At 41.4% G+C, this 27351-nt stretch overlaps 1 protein-coding gene across 3 annotated transcripts in view; it reads right to left on the bottom strand.

Moving 5' to 3' along the window:
- Positions 1-273: 273 nt before the first annotated feature.
- Positions 274-27351, bottom strand: part of rptor (regulatory associated protein of MTOR, complex 1) — a 347202-nt gene continuing 320124 nt past the window's right edge. For all 3 annotated transcript variants that reach the window (XM_074690536.1, XM_074690552.1, XM_074690545.1), the window contains 6 exons: positions 11870-11976; positions 11085-11212; positions 5955-6041; positions 5752-5868; positions 2894-3023; positions 274-2783 (listed from right to left, as the gene is read on the bottom strand). In XM_074690536.1, coding sequence (XP_074546637.1) covers positions 2715-2783; positions 2894-3023; positions 5752-5868; positions 5955-6041; positions 11085-11212; positions 11870-11976 — 638 coding nt within the window. In that variant the 3' untranslated portion in view covers positions 274-2714. The remainder of the gene's footprint in view (positions 2784-2893; positions 3024-5751; positions 5869-5954; positions 6042-11084; positions 11213-11869; positions 11977-27351) is intronic.

Genomic DNA, 27351 nt, shown 5'->3' with positions numbered 1-27351 from the left:
TTGGGTCTCGAATCGAGGACTGAACCGCACCAGTATCTGAAGAAAGCTGAATGAGGATGTTTGGTCATAGCTTTTGTAGAAATGACAGGTTTCCGTTAACTTAAACAGCATTCAATGAGATCCAAATCTGTTACACTATTTTTCAAGATCTTGATGTTCTGATGAGGAAAGAAAATCCTGTTCACTCTTGATGAGTTCAAATACTTTCAAAGAGGTTTTAGCTTCAAAATTTCACCAAGTTCCAATAAAGAGCAGAAACAGTCATGATCCGGTGTTGTATTTGGTTTATTTTGTCGATTTTATCTCCTGTCTGATAAACCACGGTCAGCAGAGCAGTCTACAGTCACAGGGACAAACCTGATTGTTTTCCTTTCATTCTACTTTGTTAAAGTCTCTTCTTTTTCTGATCTAAAATCTTAAAACCCGAAGCAGGATACGTAAAGATGACTGTGGTTCTGAGAAAATGACGCTGACACCCAGCCGCAGAGCAGCTGCTGCTAAACCACACAGAGCGCCACAGAGGGCGCCAGAGAGTGACGGTGGGAACTAAGGTGGAGACCGCATCAGCAGCTGCTTCTACAGACTGTGCAGCGTTTTCCAAGATCACTTTCAGTCCATGAGTCCGTTGTCCTTCAGCTCAGGAGGGTGGAGGGGCAGAGCTCATGACGGATGTTGCAGAGGGGAGGAGAAAAGAGGGAGCTGACGAAAGGTTTCTAGAGACTCAAGTGCAGACAGTGTGTGTGTAAGTGTGTGAGTGTGTGTGAAGGTAAGGCTGTCCCCACTTTTTCCCTCTACTTCACTGAAGCTAAGGCAAATAAAATGCCAGCACATTTAAAAACATAAAATTACAAAAGAGAAGGAGAAAAAAAAATGTTAAAAAGCTGAATAAGCAAAGCTGCAGCCACAGAGCAGAGGCACGTTGACGGTGATAATGCTCAAAAAAAAAAAAGAAAAAGAAAAAGAAAAGAAACACAAGAGGCATTTTAAAAAACAGCACCACAAAGACAAACAGTTCATGATCTCTGGAGCGTCATGTGAGTGAGCGCACGCCACTGACACCGAGGAGGCCGGAGGCTGGACCAGCTTTGCTCATGAGGTACCTGAGCGAGACTGACGAAGCTCGACACAGTGAGCAGAGACGGGTACAGAGTTAAAGAGAGCGCCACAGCCATCACACAACCTATGGTTTGCCTCAATTTGGTTAAACAAATCAAACCCAACAATTCTGGCACGAAAATTAAAGTCAAATCTGAAAGACAGAAAAAAAAACAGAGGGAGAGAAAAAACACTGCCCAAATGAGAAAAAGTCCAGATTGTAGCAGGTGATCTTTGTAGTGATAAGTCACATGACCTACAGTGCTGCGTGCTCTCAGGGTGCCAAGAAGCTGCTCCCACTGCAGAGAGACAGACGTGGTTTTATCAAGCCAGAGAAAGATGGGCTGCTCACCGGAGCCAGTTTAACCATTTGGTCAATACGTCGAATTTTGAGAGGAGAGAATTTCAATGACCACAGGTGCTCTGTTAGTAGAGTGTCAACACACTAATCTGACACTCCACCTGGGAAAGGTCGCACCGCTCTGGTTGGAGAAAGGTGAGCTGTATTGCTATAAGGGGGGCACCATCTCACTCAAACTGAGGAGCTGCTCCTCTCAAACATCTGGAAGGAGCTTCTGGGTTGTAAAACGTGAGGTTTTTATTTATTGCTTTGCAGAGCCGGTGTCACTGGTGCCGTGTAGGATCTCATGGTGCGAGATGTTTCATTGAGCGTTGTCCCCGGGGCTGGGGTTCCTTCTTTTTACAGGCGTTCAGAACAAAAACAAAACCTCTGAGCAGCAGCAGAGGATCAGCATGAGAAGTGTTATTTGTGTTTGGCACGCTGGGGTCAGGGAGCGAAAAAGGAGAGAGCTAGTGCGGGAGCAGGCATCTTTTTTAGGGCATCAACAAAGTCCAAGGCTGTGAGGACCCACTGACGGGCACTGCTGTGCTATAATCCATGTCAGCACTCACACACACACACACACACACACACACACACACACACACACACACACACACACACACACACACACACACACAAACAAAAACACTCTTCACATCTATCTGTTCACCACGTCAGGTGAGAATAAGCACAGTCCACCGTCTCAGTTTGTCTTCATGAACGTCTTGCAAAGGATTCTGGGAAGCAGCGATACTCTGAGTTTTCTGCCTTCGAGACTGCTTTTAAAATAAACTAATAAACACACCAGGGTCCAGCAGAGGGCAACTTCATGTTTCTGCACCAATGAAAGTGTGACACAGTGAGTGTTGTCCACTTCCAGGCTCTCTGGGGCCACAGTCCGGTTTAGGTAGTGGATGCACGCTGAGCGGTGAGGAGGAGCCCCAGTGATTGGCAGGTACCACGACTTTAAAATAGAAACCTCTATTCATCTGTATACGCTATTTAAATATACACACTCCTCAGCACAGCCAAGTCTACAATCATTAGCTTCATCAGAAGAATATGAATAAACAATGAGAATAACAATAATAATATATATCGTCGTTCCTAGCATGAGTTTGTCAGCAGCCATCACTAGAACATTCAGGGTGGTAATTGCATATGTACAATAAAAACGTCATTTACATCCCAGAGCGCGAGGCTCGGGGTCAGAAGTCATATGTGGGGTCACGTTGGGGGGGTTGGAGGGGGGGCGAGGTCAATAAATGCTGGTGTGTTATCTGAGCCTCTTCTCTGCTGAATAGATGGACATGTAGTAGTCGTTGCTGCCAACTGCCAGGTGGGGCTGCAGGGAGATGAAGAGAGGAGAAGATAAAGTTTGTTACCATAACCTAACCAAACAGGTGGGTCATTATTTACAGCATTATCACAGTTACTCAAGAAGTGTTTTCTTACCCAGTAAGGGTGGAAGGTTAAGCAGCTGATGGCCCCGATCCTTTGTCCCATGAAGCCGTCATAGTATTTTATGTTGCTGATCACATCCCCGTTAGAGTTGTAGACAGCTATGAACTGGTTCATCGATCCGCTGGAGGGAGGCAGAGAGGGGGAGATTTAAATGTCACATTAATCACGAGCTGTGAACGGATGTCTTTCATGGTGAGTTAAACTGTCTTGTTAGGACTCTGCTGTGCTGTCCAATGACATTTTTATCAAGTCAGAAACAAGCCAGTGCTGAAGTGCAAAATGCTGCAATTCTTCAACTGTCCACATGAGGCTTCAAGCAAAGACAGTCCACTGAAAGCCAACAACAGCAGAACAAAAACCCCTGACATAGCTTGGTATCAGCTGTCTTTATGTAGCACTTCAAAATTCTCCAGATTTATCCTATTTTTAAGTTTTTCTTCAAAAACAAAATAACAAAAAAAAAGTTTGTCTGTACTGTCAGGGCAGATCTTTTAGCAGAAACTACACTGTAAACCCAGATAAGTTGAGTTTACTTCAAAAATGCTTGTAAACTGTCACCTCAAGAAAATCAAGTAATGAAATATGAAACTTAAGTTAATTTAATTTAACATCTTAAGTAGTTAAGATTATCATGGGAAATCATTCTACTGAATGTCTTTAATCAAATAAACATGATGCTTATTTGTTACAAATTGAAATATAAAGTAATGTTAAAAAATGTTGCATATCACTGTAAAACATAATGAGTTGACCTTACTCAACACTGAAAGATGTGATATCAATAAATTTGCATTATGAATTAATTAAATGTAATAATAAAAATTGAAGTACAGCTGGATCTCATTTCCACAGCGTTCCCTCCTCACTCATGGTTACAAACGCCGTCACAACAAAAATCAGCTCTAATTTCATACCTTTAGTAACCGTGAGTGAGGAGGGAAGGAAGTAGATATGAGACCCTGCTGTGCACTGAAATATTGTTCTTCAGGGGGCACAGGTTGTCTGAGCCCCACGGCACTGACTGGTGGTCTGTGCTCCATGGCAAAAGGTCTTGTACCTTTTGACTTTTGCAGTGTGTGCCTAACATTTACAAATGAAATGTTTGACTGGACTATCATGCTATTTAGGCCAATTTTGAAAATGTAAAAAAGATGTACTAATTTCTTTTTGTAGCAAAGAGAGCTGGTCCATGCTGTGATGTACAGACAAACAGTCTGTCAGTCTGGAGCACAGTCTACCTGTGCCAGTGCTGCATGTCTAGAAATACAGCAGGGTCTAATATGGACAGCGTACCCTCCTCACTCATGGTTACAAAACACAGTCACAAACTAATGATTTTAAGTTGAGCTTACTTAAACAGTAAACAAATTAAATCTACTCAGAAATCATCAGTTTTAACACTGAAAACTCAGACATTTTAAGTTTTCATAGTTTAATCCAATGGATTAATTTAAACTTTTGGGTTTACAGTGTATGTCACCTGCCATTGAGAAAACCCTCTGGCTGAGGATAAATACTTGAAGCCTGGGTTTTCTTAGTCTGCATATGGGCACATAGTAACTGAAGAAATGTCTATGCTAACAGCTTTGGTAATGTCTTTGGCTCTGTGGGGGTAAGTTGTTGGACTCCTGTTTTCTTTTGCCTGGCTCTAGTGTTCAGCTCATCTGGATGATGCCGTTTCATACGTGTTGGGATGTTCGACGTGTTTCCATGGACATACTGCACAGCTGTCGAATAACCTCAACACACTCACTCCATTGCTGTTGTACCCAACAGGGAACCCCACATTTTCCCATACAGCTGATCTGAATAAGTCGGTGGATCTCTGGCTACTGTCTATCATCTAAACTCATCATGCCAATTTTTCTTCTTCATGTATTTTGTCATTTAACGATGGTTTGCAAACAGTTAACAGTTGCACTCAGAGTCTAGAGTCTATGTCTTCAACTCAACCGTTGCTTGTTTCTATTAGGGGTGGGAGAAAAAAAAACAAAATTTGATATATTGGGATTTTTTGTTTGACAAAAAATTCAAATTCTTTATTTCAGTCTTTGTTTATAAACTAGATTGGAAAAAAGTTACCACTTTTCTCCAGCAGAGGGTGAAATGTTTCTCTCTGACTCATGTGATGTGCAATTATATGGTAAATTATGGAGCCTGATATAGTCTGTAGACATTATCATCATCATTTAACTTTTTCCCATAGTCTGGTGTTAAAAAAGCAAACCAAAAATTGCAAAATATGAAGAATCGCAATTTAAATTGAATCGGCACCCCAAAAATATTATAATAGAATCGAATCACGAAAATAGCATATCGTCCCAGCTCAAGTTTCTATGTCAGCCAATCATTATTAAGCTTCATAATGGTTCTTCACAAACCTTCATAAGAATATTTTATCACCTATCTCTTTGATAAAAATGGAAAAAAGCTTAAAATATTCTGTTGACATGATCTGACTGAAACCACAGCACAAACATGTTAAATCTGAAGTCTTTTAGCGCCAGCAGGGAGCACCACTACAGCTGGATGAATAAGGATGTTGATGTATGTAAGTGTGTGAGAAACTCAAGATCGTCCTGTCTCGTCACTGGCACTTTAGGTCTTTAAAGGTTTATGATGTTGGTGTGCCATCACGGTGTCTTGATCAGGGTTCAGTTGGACTATAATGCTCTCTGAACAAGGAGCTTCTCACTTTTTGGTCACAACAATCTGTTTCAAGCTTCTTCTTTTTTTTCCTATCAAAGGATTTTAATTTAAGTATCCACTGTTGTACAAAGCTTGACGCCACAGACTCTTACTGTGCTTTTTCTTTGGGCTTTAACCTCATTCAGCTCAAACACACTCACCAGGCAAACAGGTTGGCCTGTGGGTGGATGTCCAGCGCTGTCAGCCCCTTCACCGTCTGCAGAACGTTGATGGAGTCTGGCGTCCGTGGTTCAAAGAATCGAACATCTCCATTAACACTGTGTGAGAATCAGAGTCAGCACAGACACACAAGGAGGGAAACGTTTGGCAGCATGAATCTCTGAAGAAGAAACAGGGAGCACACCTGACACTGATAACATGTCCGTCTGTCTCCTTCTGTAGATGAGCTTTGACCACCCAGGCTCCGTGCTCCCTGTACGTCATCACCCGACTGCAGAAACAAAGACGACAGAAAGAGGTCAGAAGAGTAAACATCTTTCTGTGTGCTCCATCTCAACAGAAATCCTTGAAATACAAACAGAGCTGAGAGACAGAGAATGTATCATCTCAGGTAAACTGGAGAACAAGCCATCGTGTGGTATGGATCTTCTGACACAACTAAGTGAGTGAAAAACAGAAGCAGCTAAACCATAAAACAGAGAAAATACAACAGAGACAAATCAAAACACCTGGGGAGAAAACAGAGTTCTGTCCTCTAACAACAAGCTGCAAAAACACAACAGGCCTCTTTGCTTTATTTCAGATCTGAAGGAAAACAGTGGCAAGCTACATTCCACTTTGATATTACATAAACATTAAACATGTTGGACATTAACAATCAAAAGACATGATCGTGAAATCTGTGGAGTGTCAGTTCAGGAGCAAGTTGACTGAAGGAGGAGAGCACAACAAAAGAAGAAACATGGTCACAATCAAAAATAAACAGCCATCAGTTACCAGAAAGGGGACCAACTTCCTGACCTGTAGCAAGAATATGAAGGTTATAAAGTTTTTAGCATCGTCAAAGTGACAAGAAGTGAAGCTGAAAAGGAAATCACAACCACTGTGGATGTAACAGGTAGATAACAGCGAGCAGCGTTTAGCTAGAAAACTACCTCAATGTCAGCCAAGATTCAAAGTCACTCTTCTGAAGTCTTGAGGGATTCAGAGATTTCTAGTTTTGAGAGTGAGAACTGTCTTCTGCACCAGCAGTGCCAACTGATTTCACAAAAAATGATATGTACTTTTTCAGGAACATTAAATTCTGCAGTTTTCCAAAATTTCTCAGTAGGCAAAAAGCCAGTAGACCTCATACACTGTTTCCCACAACCACAGCGCTAATGATGTTCGTCGTCCTCTACTGGCACTCAGTGTTAGATGAATTACCCCCACCTACTGGCATGAGTTAGCACGACAGCTACAATGCAACAACAGTAATATTAAACCATATTGAGCAAAAATCACTTTATCAAGTCTTTTGGTGAAATTTGTGAGTCTTTGGCTTTCCTCCCAGCCCACAAAATGTGATATTTAATAACAAAACCTGTACTTAATAGTGCTTGTAAATGTAAAATCCTGACCTAAAATGAGTTGTTTGGATTTTGGGGATTTGCTGATGTCAGCTATTCCCTTTTTTGACCATCAGGAGCAAGTCTGACCTGATTGGTCCAACAAAGCAGATACCCGCTGCCATCACTGCTCTGTTTTTGGCTGCAAACAGCCACATAGTTCCATGCACAAGCTTCCCATCCTGGAAGAAGACAAGACTAAGTGGCTAGAGTTTATTTATAAAAGAAATGTGCCAGCTACACTCAGTAAAACTGTGCATGTGTGTGCTAGTCACTTCACGGCCGACTGCTTTTCCAGCTTTGGACAGTACAACAGAGGGCTAGTGAATAGACTGGTCCTGAATCCAGGCGCATTACCAACCATCCACCAACAAACCTGGGAGTATTTTCAAATGCTGTGTGCTGTGGAGCAGATGGAAGAGCTTTTCCTCAGTGTCCCCCCTGTCTCTGTGTTAGCTTCAGGATGCTAACTTTAGCTGCGGTTAGCCTGCTGTTTTAGCCTGTAATGTTACAGTAAACAAGCTTCGCTGTTTTCCAAACATTATGCACTCGGAGCTCGTGGCGCCGCTCTCAGTGACGCAGAAGAGCGGGGCGGTATCAGCGATGGCTTGTTTACATATGAAGGTCACGCCCACTAAATCAGAGTGTTCTGAACAGAGGGGCTATGAGAGCCTGGAAACAATGCTGCTGTGATTGATTTATTGGCTTTTTGGACCAAAACATGTTACTACCATTTCATGCAGGAAAGGAGCAGAATATGGGACCTTTAAACAGTCCTGTGCTTGAAGTGAAGTGATGCAAAAGAAACATTGGTAAATCTTGTGGCTAGCTGTTAAAGAGGTGATATCAATCTCAAAGGTAGATGTTCACTTCATCAAAATAATTAAAGTCAATATAAAAAAACATAATCTTTTTTGATACAATATGTGGATTATACAGAAGTATTTTTTTCTATCAGCTGTAAGTCTTTTTTACAAAAGTGAAAACGAGTGAAGCATACAACAAAACAGACTCAACAGAATAGACATACAACACAGAACATTCACATGTAGAATGTACTACATGGTTTGAAAAGCAGCTTGTTTGTTGGTGAGTGTAGACGATTAGTTTGAGGTGTGCTGTGGTGATCATATCGCTTCAAACACAGCAAAAACAAAACTGTTTAATCAGTAGATTTATGTGATTATCAGATATTATGACTTTGATTGGGTTATTTGACATTATGTGCAGTCTTTAAAAAATCTGTCATAAATCTTGAGTGAGGGCCACGCTTAAAGCCCAGCAGAAATTCTGACGTTGCTTCACAAAACATTCACACATCCAAAGATAAAAAAACAAAACAAAACAAAAAAAACCCCCAGCACCTGATTTTTACATTAAATGGTTCCTAATTTATCATTTAACATGTCTGTAGCAGCAGGTGTGGATAATGTTTCATTCAGAAATGATGAGGTTTAGTGATCAGCTGCATAAAACTTTGATCAACCTCTTTATGCAGCTGCAGTGTGTGATCTCTGTCAGTAACCACCAGGTGGCAGCAGTGATTCATGGTTGAAGTCTTCTAAAAACTGACAGCACTGCAGCTGAAAAACAAAACCCTTCAACCATCTTTTCAAAGCTCAGCTTCACCTCAGAGAGCTCAGTGCTGTTTTATCCTCCTTGATATTTGAACTGTGACCATCCAAGAGACTGCAGACTGAGATTTAGCTTTAAGCTAAAGTTCCTCCTCTAACTGTACGTGGCTCCTTTGAAACCACATAGATTATGCATATCTGACCTGACAGTTACATTCCTGGTGAACTTATACACTTTCTTCTGTTGTTATTGTAAAGAAGAAATGAAATCAATTTACAGTATGCTCCCACCACCACGACAGATACTAAGTTATGTATAAATATATATATATAACAGGAGAAAGAAATCCTTAACCTGGCCTGTGTGCTCTGTGGACTGCTCCTAAACTATTCTCACGGGGAGGGGAGGGACACAGTAGCAGAGGGATGTAGCTCCACGCCTGAGGGGACCTATTAAATTAGCTTTACTTAAAGATTTATGGACCACTTCACGGTTTAACTGCAATGTTTTCCCCCTCTGGAAGTGAAATTAAAATAATGTTTAACCAACTGAGGGGATTCAGTGCCACTAGGGTCCATTAAAAGAGGTGGCAACCCCAGAGGGAGATTTACAGGCCGATATATGTAATAAATATAGATTATGGAGGTGAATAATGTAGGACTCTGTAGAAGTTAATGCTCAAAGAAAGTGCTGTGTGTGTGTTCCCCAATACATTTAAATAATTGTACAACACTGAAAGAAAATTAAACTGTAAATTAATAATCAATTTAACCACTGAGGCCTTTGAAAAGTCAAAGTCTGATGTTCATACAGAAAGGTCAAGTCGCACTTTTTAAAAGTTTTCTAAGAAATGCAAAACTGTGGACTTTACAAAGAAACATCTAAAACAACCTTTACTAACTTACTTACCATTCACAACATTTTTTACAAAGGCCTGCAATATTTCTAGATGTCTCCTTTTCCTCAAAATTATAATCAGGCACTGAATTGGCAAAGTTTTGCTTTGACACTCTTCAGCCAACAAATCACTTTAGGAGAGCTGCTGAGAAGAACTGCTGCTTGTTGCCAGTGTGCTCTTTATGCAAGATAAAAGGTTTTTAAGTCTTCATCTTTACCAGATTTTGAAATGGAGCAAAACAAATTTAGAAAAGTCGTCTTGTCTTCTCACAAACAAAGCAGAAAAATGAACCACAGCCACTGACACAGGCTTATCTATCAATGAATGCTTTGTTGATTTTTATTTATTATTTCTTTTAGTCCTTAAGGTCCTAATAACAGATAAGTTTACAGATTACAAGTTACAGCTGGCCCATGTGTTTGTTTACCTGCATGTGCATTCATGTGCGTCTCGCTCAGCAACAGCGTGTGAAAGATGCGCCACAGGTTGTGAGGTTAGCTTTTAGATTTAATGGCTATCGCTGGTAAATGAAGAGCAACATGTTTGCTATGTAAAGACAAAAAACCTTGAGAAGAAGACAGGGACAATGTCTGACTTCAACAGATATCTTTCCAGGATGCACCCAGAGAAGTGAGTAGATGGCCATGCTAATGTTACTTTGATAATGTTGTCAGAAGCTAGCTGCTAAATAACTATAACATTATTCTCTAAAGTCACCTAAACAACAGTTCCATGGTGTTTGGTTCAAGTTGTTATCTGTTTTTTATTTCACAAACATTCATCCTTAAACAGATAAGTTAGGCAACATTAGATGACTGAATCCTAACTGCAGGTACTTATTGCAATTACAAAAAATTCACAGAAGTTGGATAAAGTGTGACATAATAAAGCGTTCATTTTATTTATTATATTTAAAGTCTTTGCAATTAAGCCAAGGTTTTTTTTGACACTCTTTGCTGAACTGTCACACTGCAAAATTCAGATCAACAGACACTAACAAAAATTCAATAAATGTGTTTTCTGTGCTTCAAAATTGTCCCGCACAGTCAGTCAATAATCTGGAGTCAAGCGACAGCATTCCTTATTCATCCGAATATTTTGTATCCTAAAAGTTTGGTACTTCAAGTTCCACTTGGCGGGTTTCCTATGGTCTGCTCTCTGGATTTTTCTAGGATTTGGGTTAGGGCACTGGGGACTGGATATGGATTCGAACTCGGCCTCAGATTTTTTATTTTTGGGTGAATCGGACTGGAACACTGAGGATACAAGGCTCGACTAGGACTTGAACTGTACAGACTGGACTGGCCATCAGCTAACTCAACTCTTTTGGTGAGCTGACAGCCAACCTACCATGAAACGAGCAAACGGACAGTTTGGTGAAAGAACACAGTTACCAATGACTTTCTAGGGTCAGAGGTTGAGGAAAGATCAAAGATGAGAAAGTGTGTCTTACCATTCATTCGGGCCCATCCTCCTGTCAAAGACCCGTACAGATCCATCACCAAGTCCAGCAACAATGAGGGAGCGCTGGGAGTCACAGGACAAGCTGGTCACGCAGCTGTCTGCTCCTGTGGGGATGTCCTGGAACACGCACACAAACACACAAACAGGAAATGCTGATTAAATAAGAGCTGCCGCTGTCACTGAATCCCCTGTTTCCCACTAAACCTTGTACAAGCTCATCAATCACGGGCCCTGTTGACAGTTGGCTCATTGGAAGTGGGACCTGGCATCAATATGCAGCCACAGGCAAGGCTGGGCCATTTGTGCTTGTATTAAGTACATCCATCAGGACGATGATTAGCACACAGAGGACCATTACATGTGTAAAAAGAAAGAAAGAAGAAGGAGAGGAAACCACGCTGATGCTACCAGCTCTGTTCACAGCCTCCATTAGTTTACTATGACGGGAAACCGCTCAACTTTGCTGGAAAATGGGTTTTTCACATCAACGGGTGAAGAGCAGACTGGGTGATTTATTCATTTTTAAAATCACAGGAGCGTTAGAATCAAAACAAAACAAAACTTCAGGAATAAACTCAAAACTTTAAGTGACAAAAGCTGTTTGCAAACAGAGTCAAAATAATCCCAGCTGGGAGCGTCTTAATGAATGAGTCCATTTCTTCTTAAGGCTGGGTTTCTTAGAAATCAGATGTGAACACAGCAGTCTGAAGTATCAGGCCTGAAAGTCTGATAAAAAGTTAAAGGATGGAATCAACAGGAGCTCTGGGTGTTTACCTGGACTTTCATCTCTCGGTCTGTGTCCCAGATCCTGATGACCCGGACGTCTCCAGAGGTCATTAGAAGGCCGGTCTCCTGCTCCCAATCCACGACCATCCCTGCACCTAGAACACACAATGACACAGCAGGCACATAAACACAAAGATACACACACAGATGAACACTCCACACACCGTTCAACAGGTGGGTTTGATGCAAAACGAGATCAAAGGGTTGGCAAGCTCTGTTACGACTGAAGCCAGAGATTTTTTTTTCAGTGAGAAAATCTCTAATCTCAACCTCTCCTAGAAATATCTTTTTTACAAAAGTTACTGCAACGGCAGCCTCTGGCCTGCTCTGGAGGAAGTTCTGCTCACAGACTGGGATAAATTGGTTGTTTAAGCACCTATCCTTGACTTGATCATGTTCTAAAAATATTTCTTATTGATAAAGACTCAGAGCTGTGGTCGAGGAGTTTCATGTGTAAAAGAGTAAGCAGAACACAGACAAATTTACACAGAGTCCAAAGAAAAACAGAGTAAAAGGGACAGTTGGGTATTTTTTTGAGTACGAGATGCTCGTCAATGGAGGGTGTGTTAAGCCCTGTTTCCACCAAGCAGTCTGGTTTAGATCTGTACAGTTTGGTACGGCTGCATCAGTAAAGCCTGATCCTAACAGTGCCCCCTTGTGGTAGGCAGCGTGTAAGTGGATGTCGATAGCTGCTTCAGATATGCAATAGTGTGACGCCATAGCGTTGGGACACAGTGTACCACGCTAATAAATCCAACGAATTAGAAAAACGTGACTCAGTAAACAAAGAGCAACAATGGGAGACATGCAGTAATTTGTCGTCTTTGTGATTTCCATGTGGCTCTTTGTTACAAAGAACAATCAAGTTTTGTTTCAGAGGAGTCTGTGTGTTGTAAGGAAAAGTACAGTACTCTCACACAGTAAGTGATAACTCTTTCAACCAATGAATGCAGTGTTAGTGTTGTAGCTCCACCTTCTGGGGTTGGATCGGTTTAGGCCTCGTTTACACGACAATGTTTCATCTGCTATAACTGTCTTGCCCAGAAGCCGCTTTTGGGAGATCTCCATGGAGGTAGAGTTGAGCCGATCATCTGATGTATTGGTGAATACTAAGTTCAAAAGTGAACTTTTGTTAAAAGACAGTCAGCAGATTCAGCAGATTGAGCAGCACAAGCACAATACGGTTGCTCGTGACGATCGTAACAATGGTACTCTTGTACTGTTGTATGCACTCGCGTGAAGCGGAGTGTGACGTCAGCGTTTCCACTGAAAATGGCAGTTTACTGTTTACACAGCAACAGTGTTGGCAGCGTTTCAGAAAAATCCCACTCTGGAGGCTGTTTTCAAAAGTTTGCGTTTTAGGTCGGCTAAAATGCTGTTTCCATGTAAACGCAAGGCTGAAACGCAACAAAACTTTTGCGTTTAACCCTAAAACTTTTGTCATGTAAATGGCCCCTTAGTCTGGCACCCCAACTAAGGCCCCATTTACACGGAGAGTCCCGCAACGATTCTTCCTTTGCGTTTTCAAAAGCCACCCGCGTTTACATGAGGACGGCGTGAAAACGATCTGCGTTCATACGACTCCAGGAGGACAAGTCACTTCTTCTGTTCTTTCTTTTTCTGCCGTTTTGTTGTGTGAGACGGTCGGCAATCCAACCATAACGCGCATTACCGCCAACTACTGGCTCAACTGGAAATGTGGCTGAGCGCGGAGCCTTCACCTAAAACTGCGAGTGCGCATGTGGTGACGTCAGCGTTTCACCCTGAAACGCTCTGCTCTGTGTTTACACGAAGCTGGATGGAGGAGCGGATTCAGATCTTTCCACTCTGGGGAGTGTTTTCAAAAGTTTGCGTCTTCACTGAAAACGCAACGTGGTCTCGTCTAAACGGAAGGCCAAAACGCAACGAAATGTTTGCGGAATTGACCGTTATCGCGTCATGTAAACGGGGCCTAAAAGGTCCCAAAAAGTGGGACAATTCGTCACGGCTGTTTGGGGATCTGTCCCTGGATTAGTTGGTGGAAACGCCACTAATTGCAAGCCGTACTGAGATGAACCAAACTGAACTGCGCGGTGAAAACAGGGTTTTCCTCTCCAGGAATCAAGGCCAGAAATGCAGGCTATCATCTGACCTTAAAAAAGTTGATCCTTAACAATAGGTCAGTGAACGTGAACTCTATTAAGTTTTCAGGAGTTATTCTGACAGAGTTAACAGAATACAGATTTCTGTGAACAAACGAGGAACAAAGTGACTTAACACAAGAGACACCCAATTCCCTGGTGGTTCAGGTGTGTAAACTGAGAGCCTAAATGCCCAAGAGAGCTGATGCTGATGTCAGGAGTGGGACTTGGTAGCAACAGTATAAAAGGATTTGAAGATAAAGGCATTATCTGCTTTACTTAACGCCATCATTTGACCCGTTTTCTTCCAAGACCAAAAACTGAGCAAACATCATGTTAACTCTAACATCTTGAACCTGAGTAGTTTGTCTGCAACAGGAACAGGTATGTGTCCTGTCAGAGAATAGAGCAAATATAAATAGGCTGAGTTAAGTGATGACAAAGTGAAGTGCTGGAAATGCCTTAGTTGAGCTAAAACTAGAATTAAATACAATTATTAAGTCAAATATTGGTGGTGTGGACTCTGTTTGGTTGATATTGATCACAGCCTTCCCAATTCTGGTCATGTCTTAACCCAGTTTTAGGAAAAATGACTCTTTGCGATGTTTTCTGGTGGATTCCTCTGCTCTTCAAACATACATGTCTCTGGCCAACATAACAGTTTGTGACTCTTTCCTCCAATAAATATTCAAAAAACAGTTTTGAAAATCTTCCTTTGTATCCCCTGCACAATCAGTAACACATGTTGATCTTCAAACACACAATCTGTTAGAGGTTTTGACAAACTCCTATATCTGCATTTAACAAGCAAAAAGACCGATTGGTGCCACAGACTTCTGCTCACACACCAAACAAATCTGCAAAGTTTGCAGAAGAAACAAAGTCAGTGTCTAAGCCTCCCTTCCCCATAGACAGAGGCAAGACTAAGCATTAAGCATCCTTCAAAACAAGACGACCACTGGGACAAACAGTGACCCTGGAACTGAGCCTGTCAGCAGATTCTGGATCAGATGAGTCAAATGTAGTCAAGTGAGTCAGTGAGGAGGGCAGGAGCTGAAGACAGCGAGACTTATCATATGTTGGCAGTCACAGCATGAAACAAGTGAGCAGTGCCATGTCAGCCACACTCATCCCACTGGCTCAGCGAGGCCTGGCAGAGACCAGAATGACAAGACAAGCAGCAAGGACATGTTCAGAAACTCTCCTACACCAGAGGGACCCTCTCCACATCGACATTCAGGGGCTTCCTGACAACCAAAAACAAACTCTAAAGTTCATTATCACATTTTTGGAAGTGAGACTGTAATTATTGTCTTAGTTTGTTAAACTTTTCCATTCCTTAATCTAAGAACTCCTCTCTTTCCCGTGCTTAATAGGATTGTTACCACACACCTCTATGGCTGGACGTCTGCTGAAGGTGAACCGGCATGCTAGTGTGCCTCTGCAATTTCATCTGAGCGATTTTACATTCTCTCCCTCTCTCTCTCTCTCTCTCTCTGTATGTATATATATATATATATATATATATATATATATATATATATATATATATATATATATATATATATATAAATATAAATATAAATATATATTAGTGCTGGGCAAGTTAACGCGTTATTTTTGCGTTAACCCGTCAATCTATTAACGCCTTTGAATATTTTATCTCACATTAGTGCATAATACATAATTAGTGTTGCTGACCGCGGTGGAACCGGAAGTGAAATTGGCGGAAAAAAACGACCAAACCAAGCATGGAGAAGAGGGGCAACGCCACGGAACTTAAAGGCACTCGCCCCTTAGTGTATCTATCTATCTATCTATCTATCTATCTATCTATCTATCTATCTATCTATCTATCTATCTATCTATCTATCTATCTATCTATCTATATATATATATGTGTATATATATACATATATATAGAAAGATATATATATATATATATATATATATATATATATATATATATATATATATATATATATATATATATTCTGCATTTACCTGGTTTAGTAGATCTACAAACATTTTTGTTTGTTATAGGCACATATTCATGTAAACATGTCACATGCAAGATTTTTAAATCCAGTTGATAAAAAGAAAAAAAAACATAAAAATGTTCAAAATTTCCTAGGAATCTTATAAAAGTTGGCTGAGGAAATTCACAATATATGTGAGCCAAAAATCCCTTGGAATTTTTCAGGAAACTTTACTGAAATTTACCAGGAATTTTCCATCCCTTCGTAACCCTACACTGAATAAAAAATATCTGAAATCTACTTGGTGGTCAGAGTTTCTTTTATAGATCTCCATATTTTGATTTAACCTTTAAGTTTTGTTTTGATAAACCACAGAATATCTCACTTTAGGCCTCATCAGCTGAAACCTTTTGCTGTTTAATACTCCGGTGTAGTCATGGGAAACCGTATGACATTAACGTATTTTCTTTCTTTTTTTTTTTTTAAAAACATTTTTGGGGACAAAAAAACATTTTTGGGGACAAACTTCCTCCAGCTGAACTTTGCGGATGACACATTTAAGAGGGTACGAGCGTTATGTTATAATCTTGATTGTTATCAGCAATTATATGCGGATAAATTCTACGTAAAAATTAACAGTGATTCAAATAAACTTTCCATTTTAGCACTGTTAGATCTCAGTTCTGCCTTTGATACAGTCGACCATAGAATTCTGCTTAACAGACTGGAAAATGATGTTGGCCTTTCAGGATCTGTTCTTACATGGTTCTCCTCCTATTTAAAAACAGACCATACTCAGTTTCACTTGGGAACTTTAAATCAGACAATTACAAAATTCACCATGAGGTACCTCAAGGTTCAGTTCTTGGTCCATTGCTATCTAGTCTTCACACACCCCCTCTTGGTTCCATCATACGGAAACACACAATCTCCTATCACTGCTATGCTGATGACACGCAGCTTTATATTTCATTATCCCCAGGTGACCATAGCCACATAAATGAAATAGCAGCATGTATTGATGAAATTAGCTGCTGGCTGACACAAAACTTTCTACAGCTCAACAGGGAAAAAACGGAGGTCCTGATTGTTGGCCCACAAAGACAAAGGTAAGATCTCATATCCAGTTCAAAATCTTTTCCTTTCCAATAAAGTGATCATGTAAAAAACCTTGGTGTCATCATTGAATCAGATCTCAACTTTCAGAAGCACATCACAGCTATTACAAAGACAGCCTACTACCACCTCAGAAACATAACCAAACTCAGGTGTTTCATGACCCAATCCAACTCTGAACAACTGGTCCATGCATTCATTTCAAGCAGATTAGATTACTGCAATGCTCTCTTTGCTGGACTTCCCAAAATTCTGCAGCCAGAGTGCTAACCAGGACAAAGAAAATAGAACACATCACACCAATGCTAAAAAATGGTCATTAGCTTCCAGATCATTTCAGAATCGAACATTACTTTTAGTATACAAAACACTACATGGAATGGCACCTCAGTATCTTTCACAACTTCTCACTAACTATAGCCCGGTAATATCTCTTGGATCAGCAGATACGTGTCTACTCAACATACCAAAGGTCAAGACTAAATCTGGGGAGAGTGCACTTAGTCACCATGGTGCTGTTTTATGGAAAAGACTACCTGCTGACCTGAGGTTTGTAACAAATTCTGTTCTTTTAAGTGCGGTCTTAAAACATTGCTTTTCTCTCATGCCTTTGGTTGCTAGTCTGTCTTTGTGTGTGTGTGTACATCTGGTTGGGGCTGATGTACACACACATTCATCTATTTTTTTAAAATGAATATGTATTGTGTTTGTTTTTATTTTTTCTTCTGTACAGCACATTGAGTCTACGTATGTATGAAATTTGCTTTACAAATAAAATTGAATTGAATTGAAATGAATTGAATTGGATCAATAAAATGATTAATGGTTGTTTCATTATGGCATGTTGGTTGTCAAAGAATTTCAATCAAAGCTTTTGATCTGACTGACATGTCCTGAAAGATGTACAGAGTCGAATTAAACTTGAATGGTAAAAACTGTGACAACAAAAGAAAACCAGAACAAATCTGGCCCATCTGCTTTTATGTGCGGAAACACGATTACAGAGATGACTACAAATCAAGTGGAGCAGAAGCAGAAGCTCTTGAACCACCAGTGAAGTGGAGTGTAGTGGACGTTTTTGTGGTGGGTGGCTGTCTGGAGCAGGTTGTCCTTAAAAAGTTCAAGCCCGGGCTCCTCCAGTCTGTCTGATGATGTGTTTTCAGAAACCAAAATGACTCCTGAGAGCTGTGCCATCAGTGTGTGAGTTCAGGGACACCAGAGGAGCTGATTAGTCTCCACTGTCAGGGTGTGAGCATGATGTGATTCACACTAACCGTAAACGTAGGTGCTGTTCATTTATCTTTGATAAAGGAGGCCAGCAGACAGACTTGTTGAAAACGCTGAAAAAAACACGCCTCTCTTGCTTTTACCACGGATGCTTTCAAGCAGCATCCTTTTCTCCCCTCTCCAAACACATGAGCCCATGCCTCATTTCCTCATTTCCTCCTGGTTATTCTCTCTGAGTCACTTCCTCCTCCTGGTTTTTCACAACCGATAAACATCTCCAGATCACCCACATCACCCCCCTCCTTCATACTGTCTCTTCACCCCTCGCCATGGCACGTTTTCAACCTAATTGGCTCCTTTTGACAATTTTGAAAAGCAAGCAGAGAAAGACTCCATCACTTTGTTTTCATCCGGCTTTGCACAACAATAACAAACATGGTACACGCATTCATTTCTTCCCATGTCTCTTTTATGAGTCGTGACTCAGTTCATCTTCCCTCCACTGAACCATCTGTGGCGGGGCTTTCTGCTGCTCTACTTGGCTCACGCTGTAAAGAAAACCCAAGCCCCACGCGGCATCTTCAGATCCTTCACTTTGACGTCACTGGCCCTCTCGCAGGTGTCACCACATCACACCCCTGGTAGTGAGATCCCCCTCACATGAAGAGGGGATTGCATGCAGAGACAATACTCCACACAGTATGGAGGCTCTGTCACGTCATGTTCACGTCCTTGTGTGGAGGCGCGCGCAGTGCTCGCTCATTTGTGAGGCTGCGAGAGGAGACGAGGCATTCCCTTTGAAGCTGGAAGCTCTGCGATGAGCATATCTAGGTTACAATGAGAGGGGTTGCACAAGCAGAAGATTCCCTGCAACAAAAAAGAGCGGGCGGGGCCTGTGTTTTCTCTGAAACAGGGAACACACACTCAAAGCTGACAAAGAGTTATTTCTGACTCTGTTCTCACTCAACTGGCTGGGAGAGTTATGCTCAGGAAAAAAATTGATGACAATTATATAACTCTTCTAATTGAAGCTACACAAATACTTAACTCATTAACTGTAGATTTGATCATTTTGTTTATCAACATCAGTTGTGAAAAGAAACATGTTAGCTCATCAATGATTTGTCTGACCATCAAGGAACGCCGGTCAGTCAGATTGGGAGGATGATGGGTATTGAAACTAGGGACAGGTGTGAGTAATTGAGGACTTGAATACTCGCAGTTGACCCTATTACTAGTGATGCACTGATCCAACTTTTCGGGTCCCAAAACCAATACCTGGGCTTTGGGTGTGGATACCGATCTGATACCAGTGTCAAATAACAATCTGCATGCTCTACTGTGGGATAAGACTGGTAATGTTTGGGGTAAAAGGCAAAAAAAAGTATATGGAATTATTGAAGTTAATGTTTGTTTAAGGGGCTGCATCGATCCCCAGCTTGGCCAGTAGGCCTTTCTTTGTGGAGCTTGCATGTTCACCGCAGTTCTCTCCAGGTCCTCCAGCTTCCTCCCACAGTCCGAAAACATCAGGTTAATTGAATTCTCTAAATTGTACGTAGGTGTAAGTGTGAGTGAATGGTTGTCTGTCTCTCTGTCAGCCCTGCGATTGGCTGGTGACCAGTCCAGGTGTGTACCCGCCTCTCGCCCAATGACAGCTGGGATAGGCTTCAGCCACCCAAGACCCTGAACAGGACAAATTTTTTATTGAAGATATGAAATATTTAAATGTTTAGCAGCATTTTGGTAAAAACAAAGCTTCATAATTTATAGAAACGCTATTGAAATGTAAACTTTTATACCCCTGGTAATGCAGCAAAAACAAAGAAAGTGCATCAGAGGTAACATTTTAAATCAAGTAGCCAGTAAAAAAAGGCCCAGAGCTGTTTGCCTGGATTGGCACCAAAGATCAGCCCCTTTACCACCGATACCAACTCAGCTTTGAGGGACACCGATACACCGATACCAGGATGGGTATCAGTGCAGACAACAGGCAGTCTCACATCACGCCAATTGCTAGCCCTGTTAGCACGTCATTGTGATGAAACCAGAGCAGAGGAGATTAGCCTGCTTATAACCAAAAAGCTAACTGTAGATGTGCTCTCTTTAAGTTTTGTGGAAGATGAAGGCTTCAGAGAGCCAATAGGGTTTGTTAAGTTGGAGTACAAGCTACCACCATGGAGATCAACATCTACGAGAGTGGAAAAGATGGCTGTAAAGTCTTAAATTATGATCCGGGAGATTCGCAACCAATGGACATTATTTTTGTTAAAATAACAATGAAATTAATCTGTGAGTATCCAAGGTCTTTCGTTAGATATTTAGGGTAATTGAATAAGGAATCAGTGTAAATTCCCATCCCTAATTGACACCCTGACCTTCTGTCTGACAGGTAACTGCAGCACCTATGATTCATCAGGTGAGCTGGCAGCATTTCCCGGAGATGAGGCTATGCAGTTTTTAGACCACTGGTATAAAATGAGGGCCAGGGTGGATTAAATCTGACAGCATGGTGACACAAAGCTCTTCCTCTGCCCTGGTATGATGTGACCTCTGAGTGGAACTTTGAATAAAAATGACTGAAATAGAAAACCACAGGACTGCTGTTACACTTGATCCCTCTGCTCACTGAGCTGGCACACGGAACAGCTCCAGAATGGACGAGTGGTTGAGAAAATGACACGAGAGGAATAACAAAACCAACTTATCCTTAACTTTGAAAATATAACCCCCAAGGCAGAGATTCAAATTTGAGAGCAACACTCATTTAGCTCTTCTTTTTGAGGATCTAGCCTCAGATACAATCATTGAAACATTTCAGACAAAGTTGAGAAACAACCAAAAGCAATCAGATGGTCACACATGTAAACACTCAAATCAGCTACTTTTATTTGAAGGAGAGAGAAAAGATTTAGAGCAGACCTGGGCAAACTACGGCCCCCGGGCCACATCTGGCCCTTTGTACGTCCCTGTCCGGCCCATGTGAGGCCAATTATAAACATAAAACTTGTGCGAGTGCATATGTCTTAATACTCCATCTATCACAGGCACTGTACAAGACACTGTGGATTGAATTCTCCCTCTCTTTCACTGGCTCAGTCAGTCTCCTCCACCTGAACTCTTTCCTCCTGTTCTGAAGGGAGAGTGCTGTCGCGTACATGTGCAGTGTGTATGCACAACACACACAGAAGACTGACAGAACTTCACAACGACAAGCATTTCACTATTTTAGAGTCAACCTTCTCACTATAAGATTCACGCCGCTCTAAACTCTCCTTATTAGGGAGGATGCTACGTTAGAGCAGAGCTACGTTAGTTTAACTCACGACATGTCATGTCAACTCCAAAAAAGAAAGAAAGATATAAAACAGCTAAGGCTCTGATAAACTCTTCATCAACAAGTGCAGCACAATTATCTGTCTCCATCTCTGAGGTCTCCTGCAGCGTCTCTGGATCAAACCAACTAAGGGAGAGGGGGTGGATGGTTTTTGCGTTTTCAATATAACACCCAAGTACAGGACTTGGTTTGACTTGGAAAAACATTAGAGCTCACAGGAACATACTTAAAGTTGGGGGACAATCAGGAGAAATCACAAGCCAGGAGACCAGCAGGAGAAAGGGTTAAAAAATGGGAGACTCCCTCCATTTTCAGGAGTGTTGGCAGTCTGCCAGCACTCTTTATTGGTAAAAGTGAGTTCATGGATCACACAGATTGACAAAGACGAAAACTAATGACATTTTCTCTATCATTGTAGGATTCAATAACTGTTTTTGTTTTCTTATTTGACCTATACACCACAATTTCACATAACCTAATACAAATATTTACTGAGTGCTTTATTCTTCTGATTATCAGTACCAACTATTCAAAATATATAATGTAGAGCATTTTACAATGGAAGAAAGTTGGTGGCTCTCTGACATAAATCAGGTTCCTCATGTGGCCCCTGGTAAAAATGAATTGCTCACCTCTGATATAGATGGATTCTTTTTGACTGTTGTTTTTGTAAAAATGACTCAAGTGAATCAGATCTTTAAAACCAGGTTTAACCCTTTTTAGAGGCACTGCAAGGATTATTCTGGAAAAAGCTAGTGTTTTCTGGAATAAAGACTCCATTTCCCAGTATTGTTGATTTGTATCCTGTGAAAAAAGGGGCAGATACAATAAGAGTTTTCTTCCTTCTGCTCTCTTTCATTCAGTTTTGAGGATTTTTTATTTTTTCTTTGTATCAATTTGTATTTATAAAAGAATTAAATAAATAAATTAATAGATGAATGAAGCACTAGCACCCATTGTTGTCAGGACATGACAAGGTGTGCGCTTATTCTGAAGTAAATAAGCAGAGAAGATCTTCTTAACACTACTTTTCTTTGTTTTTTTGTTCGACAATCCTCACAGTCTCATCAGATGTCTGTCCAACATGAGTCTGGTTCTGCTCCAGGTTTCTGTCTGTGAATGGACGTTTTTTCTTGCAGCTGTAACTTCCTAATGCTGCAAGGGTCTCTGTTCATGGTGAGTCAAGATGGGATCAGATTCAGTCTTAAACTGTTTAAAGGTTTAAAGATCTCTTCCCGTCTAGATGTTAGGTCTGTGCAAAAAAACAAAAAAACAAAGAGTGCATTTTAGACCTGCTGCTTTTTTAAATCATAATGAAATAACATTTCTTATGAAAAAAAAGACAAATGACAACAGGTTGTCCCAGACACAAAAAGGAAAAATGTTAAAAGATTTCAAATTTTAGGCAACTATTTCAACCCACAAAATATTTCACTGGGTATAAATAAATAAATAAAAAACCTGACTGAAACCATGAAAAAACAGGTCCATGCGGCCTGAGGAGCACACTATGAACCTCTCTCATTTGTATATCAGAAGGTTTTGTGCTTTAATGGTGGATTTATCCAAACAAAAGGTCGTTTGGCCGTCATGCTGCTGGAAATTCAGAGGTGAGCACAGTTGTTGACTTCACCAGTCCCTCTGTTTCTCCATCCAGCAGCTAACTTCCTCTCTCCAGCTGGAATCTTTCCCTCATTATCTCCCTCTCTATTCTGCTCCATCAATTGTCTCTTAGTCCAATCAGAGAAGTTTACCAGAGTTCAGGGGGTCAGAGCTCGCACATCTGCAACCTTAAAGCCGACCTTTTGGTTTTGTCTCTTGTGGTCTGCACCGAGCTGCTCAAAAGGGGTTAAAAACCAGCCTTAGAGAGGGAGTCTTTGTGAGCCTGAGCGGGTCTTAGTTACCCACACAGAAATCAATACAGACATGGAGAACAGAGATGTGAGAAGGAAGAGCAGGAGAGAGGCAGTGTGGGCAATGTTCCCTCAGCTGTGAATCTTACCGCTGCACAGAGGTGGAGGTATAGATAGCTTCCATGTGCATTCCCTCCCTGAGCCTGCTCCTTTTCTTTTCTGCTTGAGCTCAGATATTCTCCCTCAATAAAGACATCAGAAGCAGAAATGACTCTGAATACTGGCTGAACTCCACTTACAGCTCGCCTGGCAGCAGACATGGTGGATCGTCTTGTCTCTGTGCCAGTTTGTCGAGACAAGCTTTAATTTGTGATATATTAATCTTCTCTTTTGCATAACCGTCTTTGTTTCACCCACCCCCCCAGTTCCTCTGTGGAGAAGACGCCCTCCTCTGTGTGTTCATTCTGCACCATTATCTCCTGTGATGGACCAGCGCTCCCACACACTGCAGCTCATTAAACCGGTGACGTGGCTTTCCTGGTTCTTCTCCCTCAGAGTTTTTTCCCTCTCTTCCCTTCATCCTGTTTGCTTTGAAAGGGTCCACCAGGACTCCAGTAATAAACCTTATACAGGATTAGTGGGACTTGCTGTGCCTCTGAAAGCCTCTAACAGAACATGATGCTTTCCATGGGAACGCTCTGAGTGGCAGAGAGACTCCTCTGCTCTGACATTTGTCTAAACTCGGTTGGCTGATGTCTGACATTCAGGGAGGTTAAAGGTTTCTTTCTGCTTGTAGAAAAACCTGTAGAGCAAGGAATCACCTTCATGAAGTTAGCCTTTGCTCACCCTATGATTACAGACAGGAAACTAACACCAATTCATTCAGCCAATTAACTCAGCACACAGGATTCTTACAGCTGGGTCAGAAGAGATGATTTAAAGTGCACTTATTCACAGCCCTTTAAATGTTACTTGCAACTATCCGGTGAAGAGTCAAATTCTCCCGTTCCACCACATCCCAAAGGTGCTCTATTGGATTGAGATCTGGGGACTGTGGAGGTCATTTGAGTACAGGGAACTCATTGTCATGTTGAAGAAACCAGTCTGAAATGATTCCAGCTTTATGACATGGAGCGTTATCCTGCTGGAAGTAGCCATCAGAAGATGGGTACACTGTGCTCATAAAGGGATGGACATGGTCAGCAACAATACTCAGGTAGGCTGTGGACTTTAAACCATGCTCTGTTGGTACTAAGGGGCCCAAAGTGAGCCAAGAAAATATCCCCCACACCATTACACCACCAGCAGCAGCCTGAACCGTTGATACAAGGCAGGATGGATCCATGCTTTCATGTTGTTGACGCTAAATTCTGACCCTTCCATCTGAATGTGGAGCAGAAATCCAGACTCATCAGACCAGGAAACGTTTTTCCAATCTTCTCTTGTCCAGTTTTGGTGTTGCTGTGTGAATAGTAGCCTCAGTTTCCTGTTCTTAGCTGACAAGAGGGTCACCTGATGTGGTCTTCTGCTGCCGTGGGTAGGGTTGGGTACCTTTTACATTTGAAATGATACAATACCGATGCCCGGTACTTGGCAATTGTACCGGTACTTAACGGTACCAATTTTCTGTACTTTTTGTGTGTATGTTGCAAAAATATCAATTTGTTAAATAATGAAATATATATATATTTTTTTTTTCAATATTACGTATTTATTCTTCAGTATATAACCTTGCGATGCTGTGTTTATGTCCAGCATGGAAAATTGCCTACTCTTCCATTCCCTCACAGTTACAAGGATGCATTTAGGTACTTAAACATGGTACCTTTTGACTTCACATGAATCGGTACCCGGTACTTTTGACACAATTCGGTCGGAACCTAAAAAAAGAACCAAATTTGGTACCCATCCCTAGGTGTGGCCTATTTGCCTCAAGGTTGGATGTGATGCTCTTCTGCAGACCTCGGTTGTTACCAGTGTTTATTTGAGTTACTGTTGCCTTTCTATCAGCTCCAACCAGTCTGTCCATTCTCCTCTGACCTCTGGCATCAACAAGACAATCAGTCTCAGAGAAATGCTGCTTACTGGATATTTCCTTTTTTTGCTGGAGAGCTCTGGGAGCTAAACCTCCACCCTGAACATTACCCAGCAGTTCTGTGGTCACCTTTAGCCTCTTAAAACCCGAGCTTTGTCTGGTGTGCAGTATTTAATTTGCCTTGCTATTTGGGATAAGTGAGACCTAATAAGTACAATAACTAAACTTGGTCGTTGTACAGGAAGTTTGATTATTTGTGTTATGACTTCTCTATTAACTGTTTGTTGTACATAGATATATTGTTTTTTTTTTTCACCAAAATGGGTGTCATGTTGTGATTTCACTAAAAGATGATCTGACCGTGTCCCCAATTGTGGCTAACGGGCTAAAGTTTTAAAAAATAAGGTATCATGTGGCTGAGAGGCAGAAATGTAGTGTCCACATATGTGAACATGGGTTTAGAAAAAGGAGAAATAAAATTAGATATGACACACTTAGCTGTTTGTGCTCACATATGCAGTCTGGAAAATGCCAAAAAAACATGATACACATCTAGAATAATACTTCCAAAGTTTGAAGCTGGATGCTTCTACAAATATACAACACAACCCTACAAACATATCTGGACAACCAGCTGTTGCTGAACTCTTCATAACCAAACGGTTCATGTCTTGTTTGTCGCGTTAAAATCACGCCCTCTGTGACATGTATGGAGATATATGGTCACATGTTGTATATTGGATTAGTATTTCCTGATTTGCTGCAGTTAAAAACATGTGGATCTACCTGGAAGATGGACTCAGAACCTAACTCATGCTGTTCCAACTCCACATGGAGTCCTCAGGTCTAGATTTAGTAAGTTCCCAAAGAGGTCTGATTCTAACAAGACACCAGGTAGTGCAGCCAAATGTAGAGCAGGACACACGGTCTGCCTCTGCAGCCAGAGAGGAGAAGGCTGCCCTACTTTTACTTTGAGAGCCAAAAATAAGAAGGAATACTATAAGGCGGGGGAAGAGAAACAGCAGAGGTAGGAATGAGAGCAGAGGGACAAGGTGGAGGTAAATGAGGAGGAGAAAAACAAGTAGAAAGATTATTAACAGCAGAGATCAGGACTTAATGAGATCTTCTATCAAACCAGCGCACAGAGATATGAGCTCTGTGCGCTGTAACTCCAGGAACAGTTCCTCTGGTCTGTGCCAGCCATGGTCCCTGGTTTCACCGCTCCCCCTAGAGGATAGCAGCCTAATCCCGCCTGCCACGCAGACTGACTGTCTCTGTGCTATTAAAACCCCACCACACCGACACACTCCCAATTAAACAGTGACACCTTTGGGAGCAGCTTAAACAAGTGTGTCTTTTTATACATGAGAGAAGCTATTTTAAGTTTGAACAGGTAATGAAGTCAGAGCATGTTTTTCAAAGAGACCACCGTCAAACCAAAGGAGAAAACAACATTTCCAGTTCAGTAAATTAAACATCAATATGAGGGAAGTTTTGTGGGCAGATGACATGCAAATACAGACGCCGCTCAAATCATGTGAATGTTTTGAAGAAGTAAAAAGGAGTTGTTTAAAGGGGCTGTGAGGAGTTTTAAAGTGATCTTGAAAATTCCCCCTTTTAGATATATGCCTGATTGTAAATCCACTCTTTGTAATGAGATTATCAGCTACAACATCACTATTTACATGTTATTTTAAATTGGTACTTCTTGGCTTCCAGTTTGTGCCGGCCAGGACCAGATTGATTTACAGCACATATAGGTCTCTATGACAACACCACGCCCGAGGTAAAGGCTAATTAGCTTAC

The sequence above is a fragment of the Halichoeres trimaculatus genome, unplaced genomic scaffold (genome assembly GCF_033239565.1).
Source record: "Halichoeres trimaculatus isolate MK-OKI-2021-1 unplaced genomic scaffold, fHalTri1.1 fHalTri1_scaffold_2, whole genome shotgun sequence".
NCBI classification, from domain to species: Eukaryota; Metazoa; Chordata; class Actinopteri; order Labriformes; family Labridae; genus Halichoeres; species Halichoeres trimaculatus.
The sequence above is the reverse complement of the archived record's forward strand: the minus strand, read 5'-3'. Positions and strand labels throughout refer to the sequence as shown.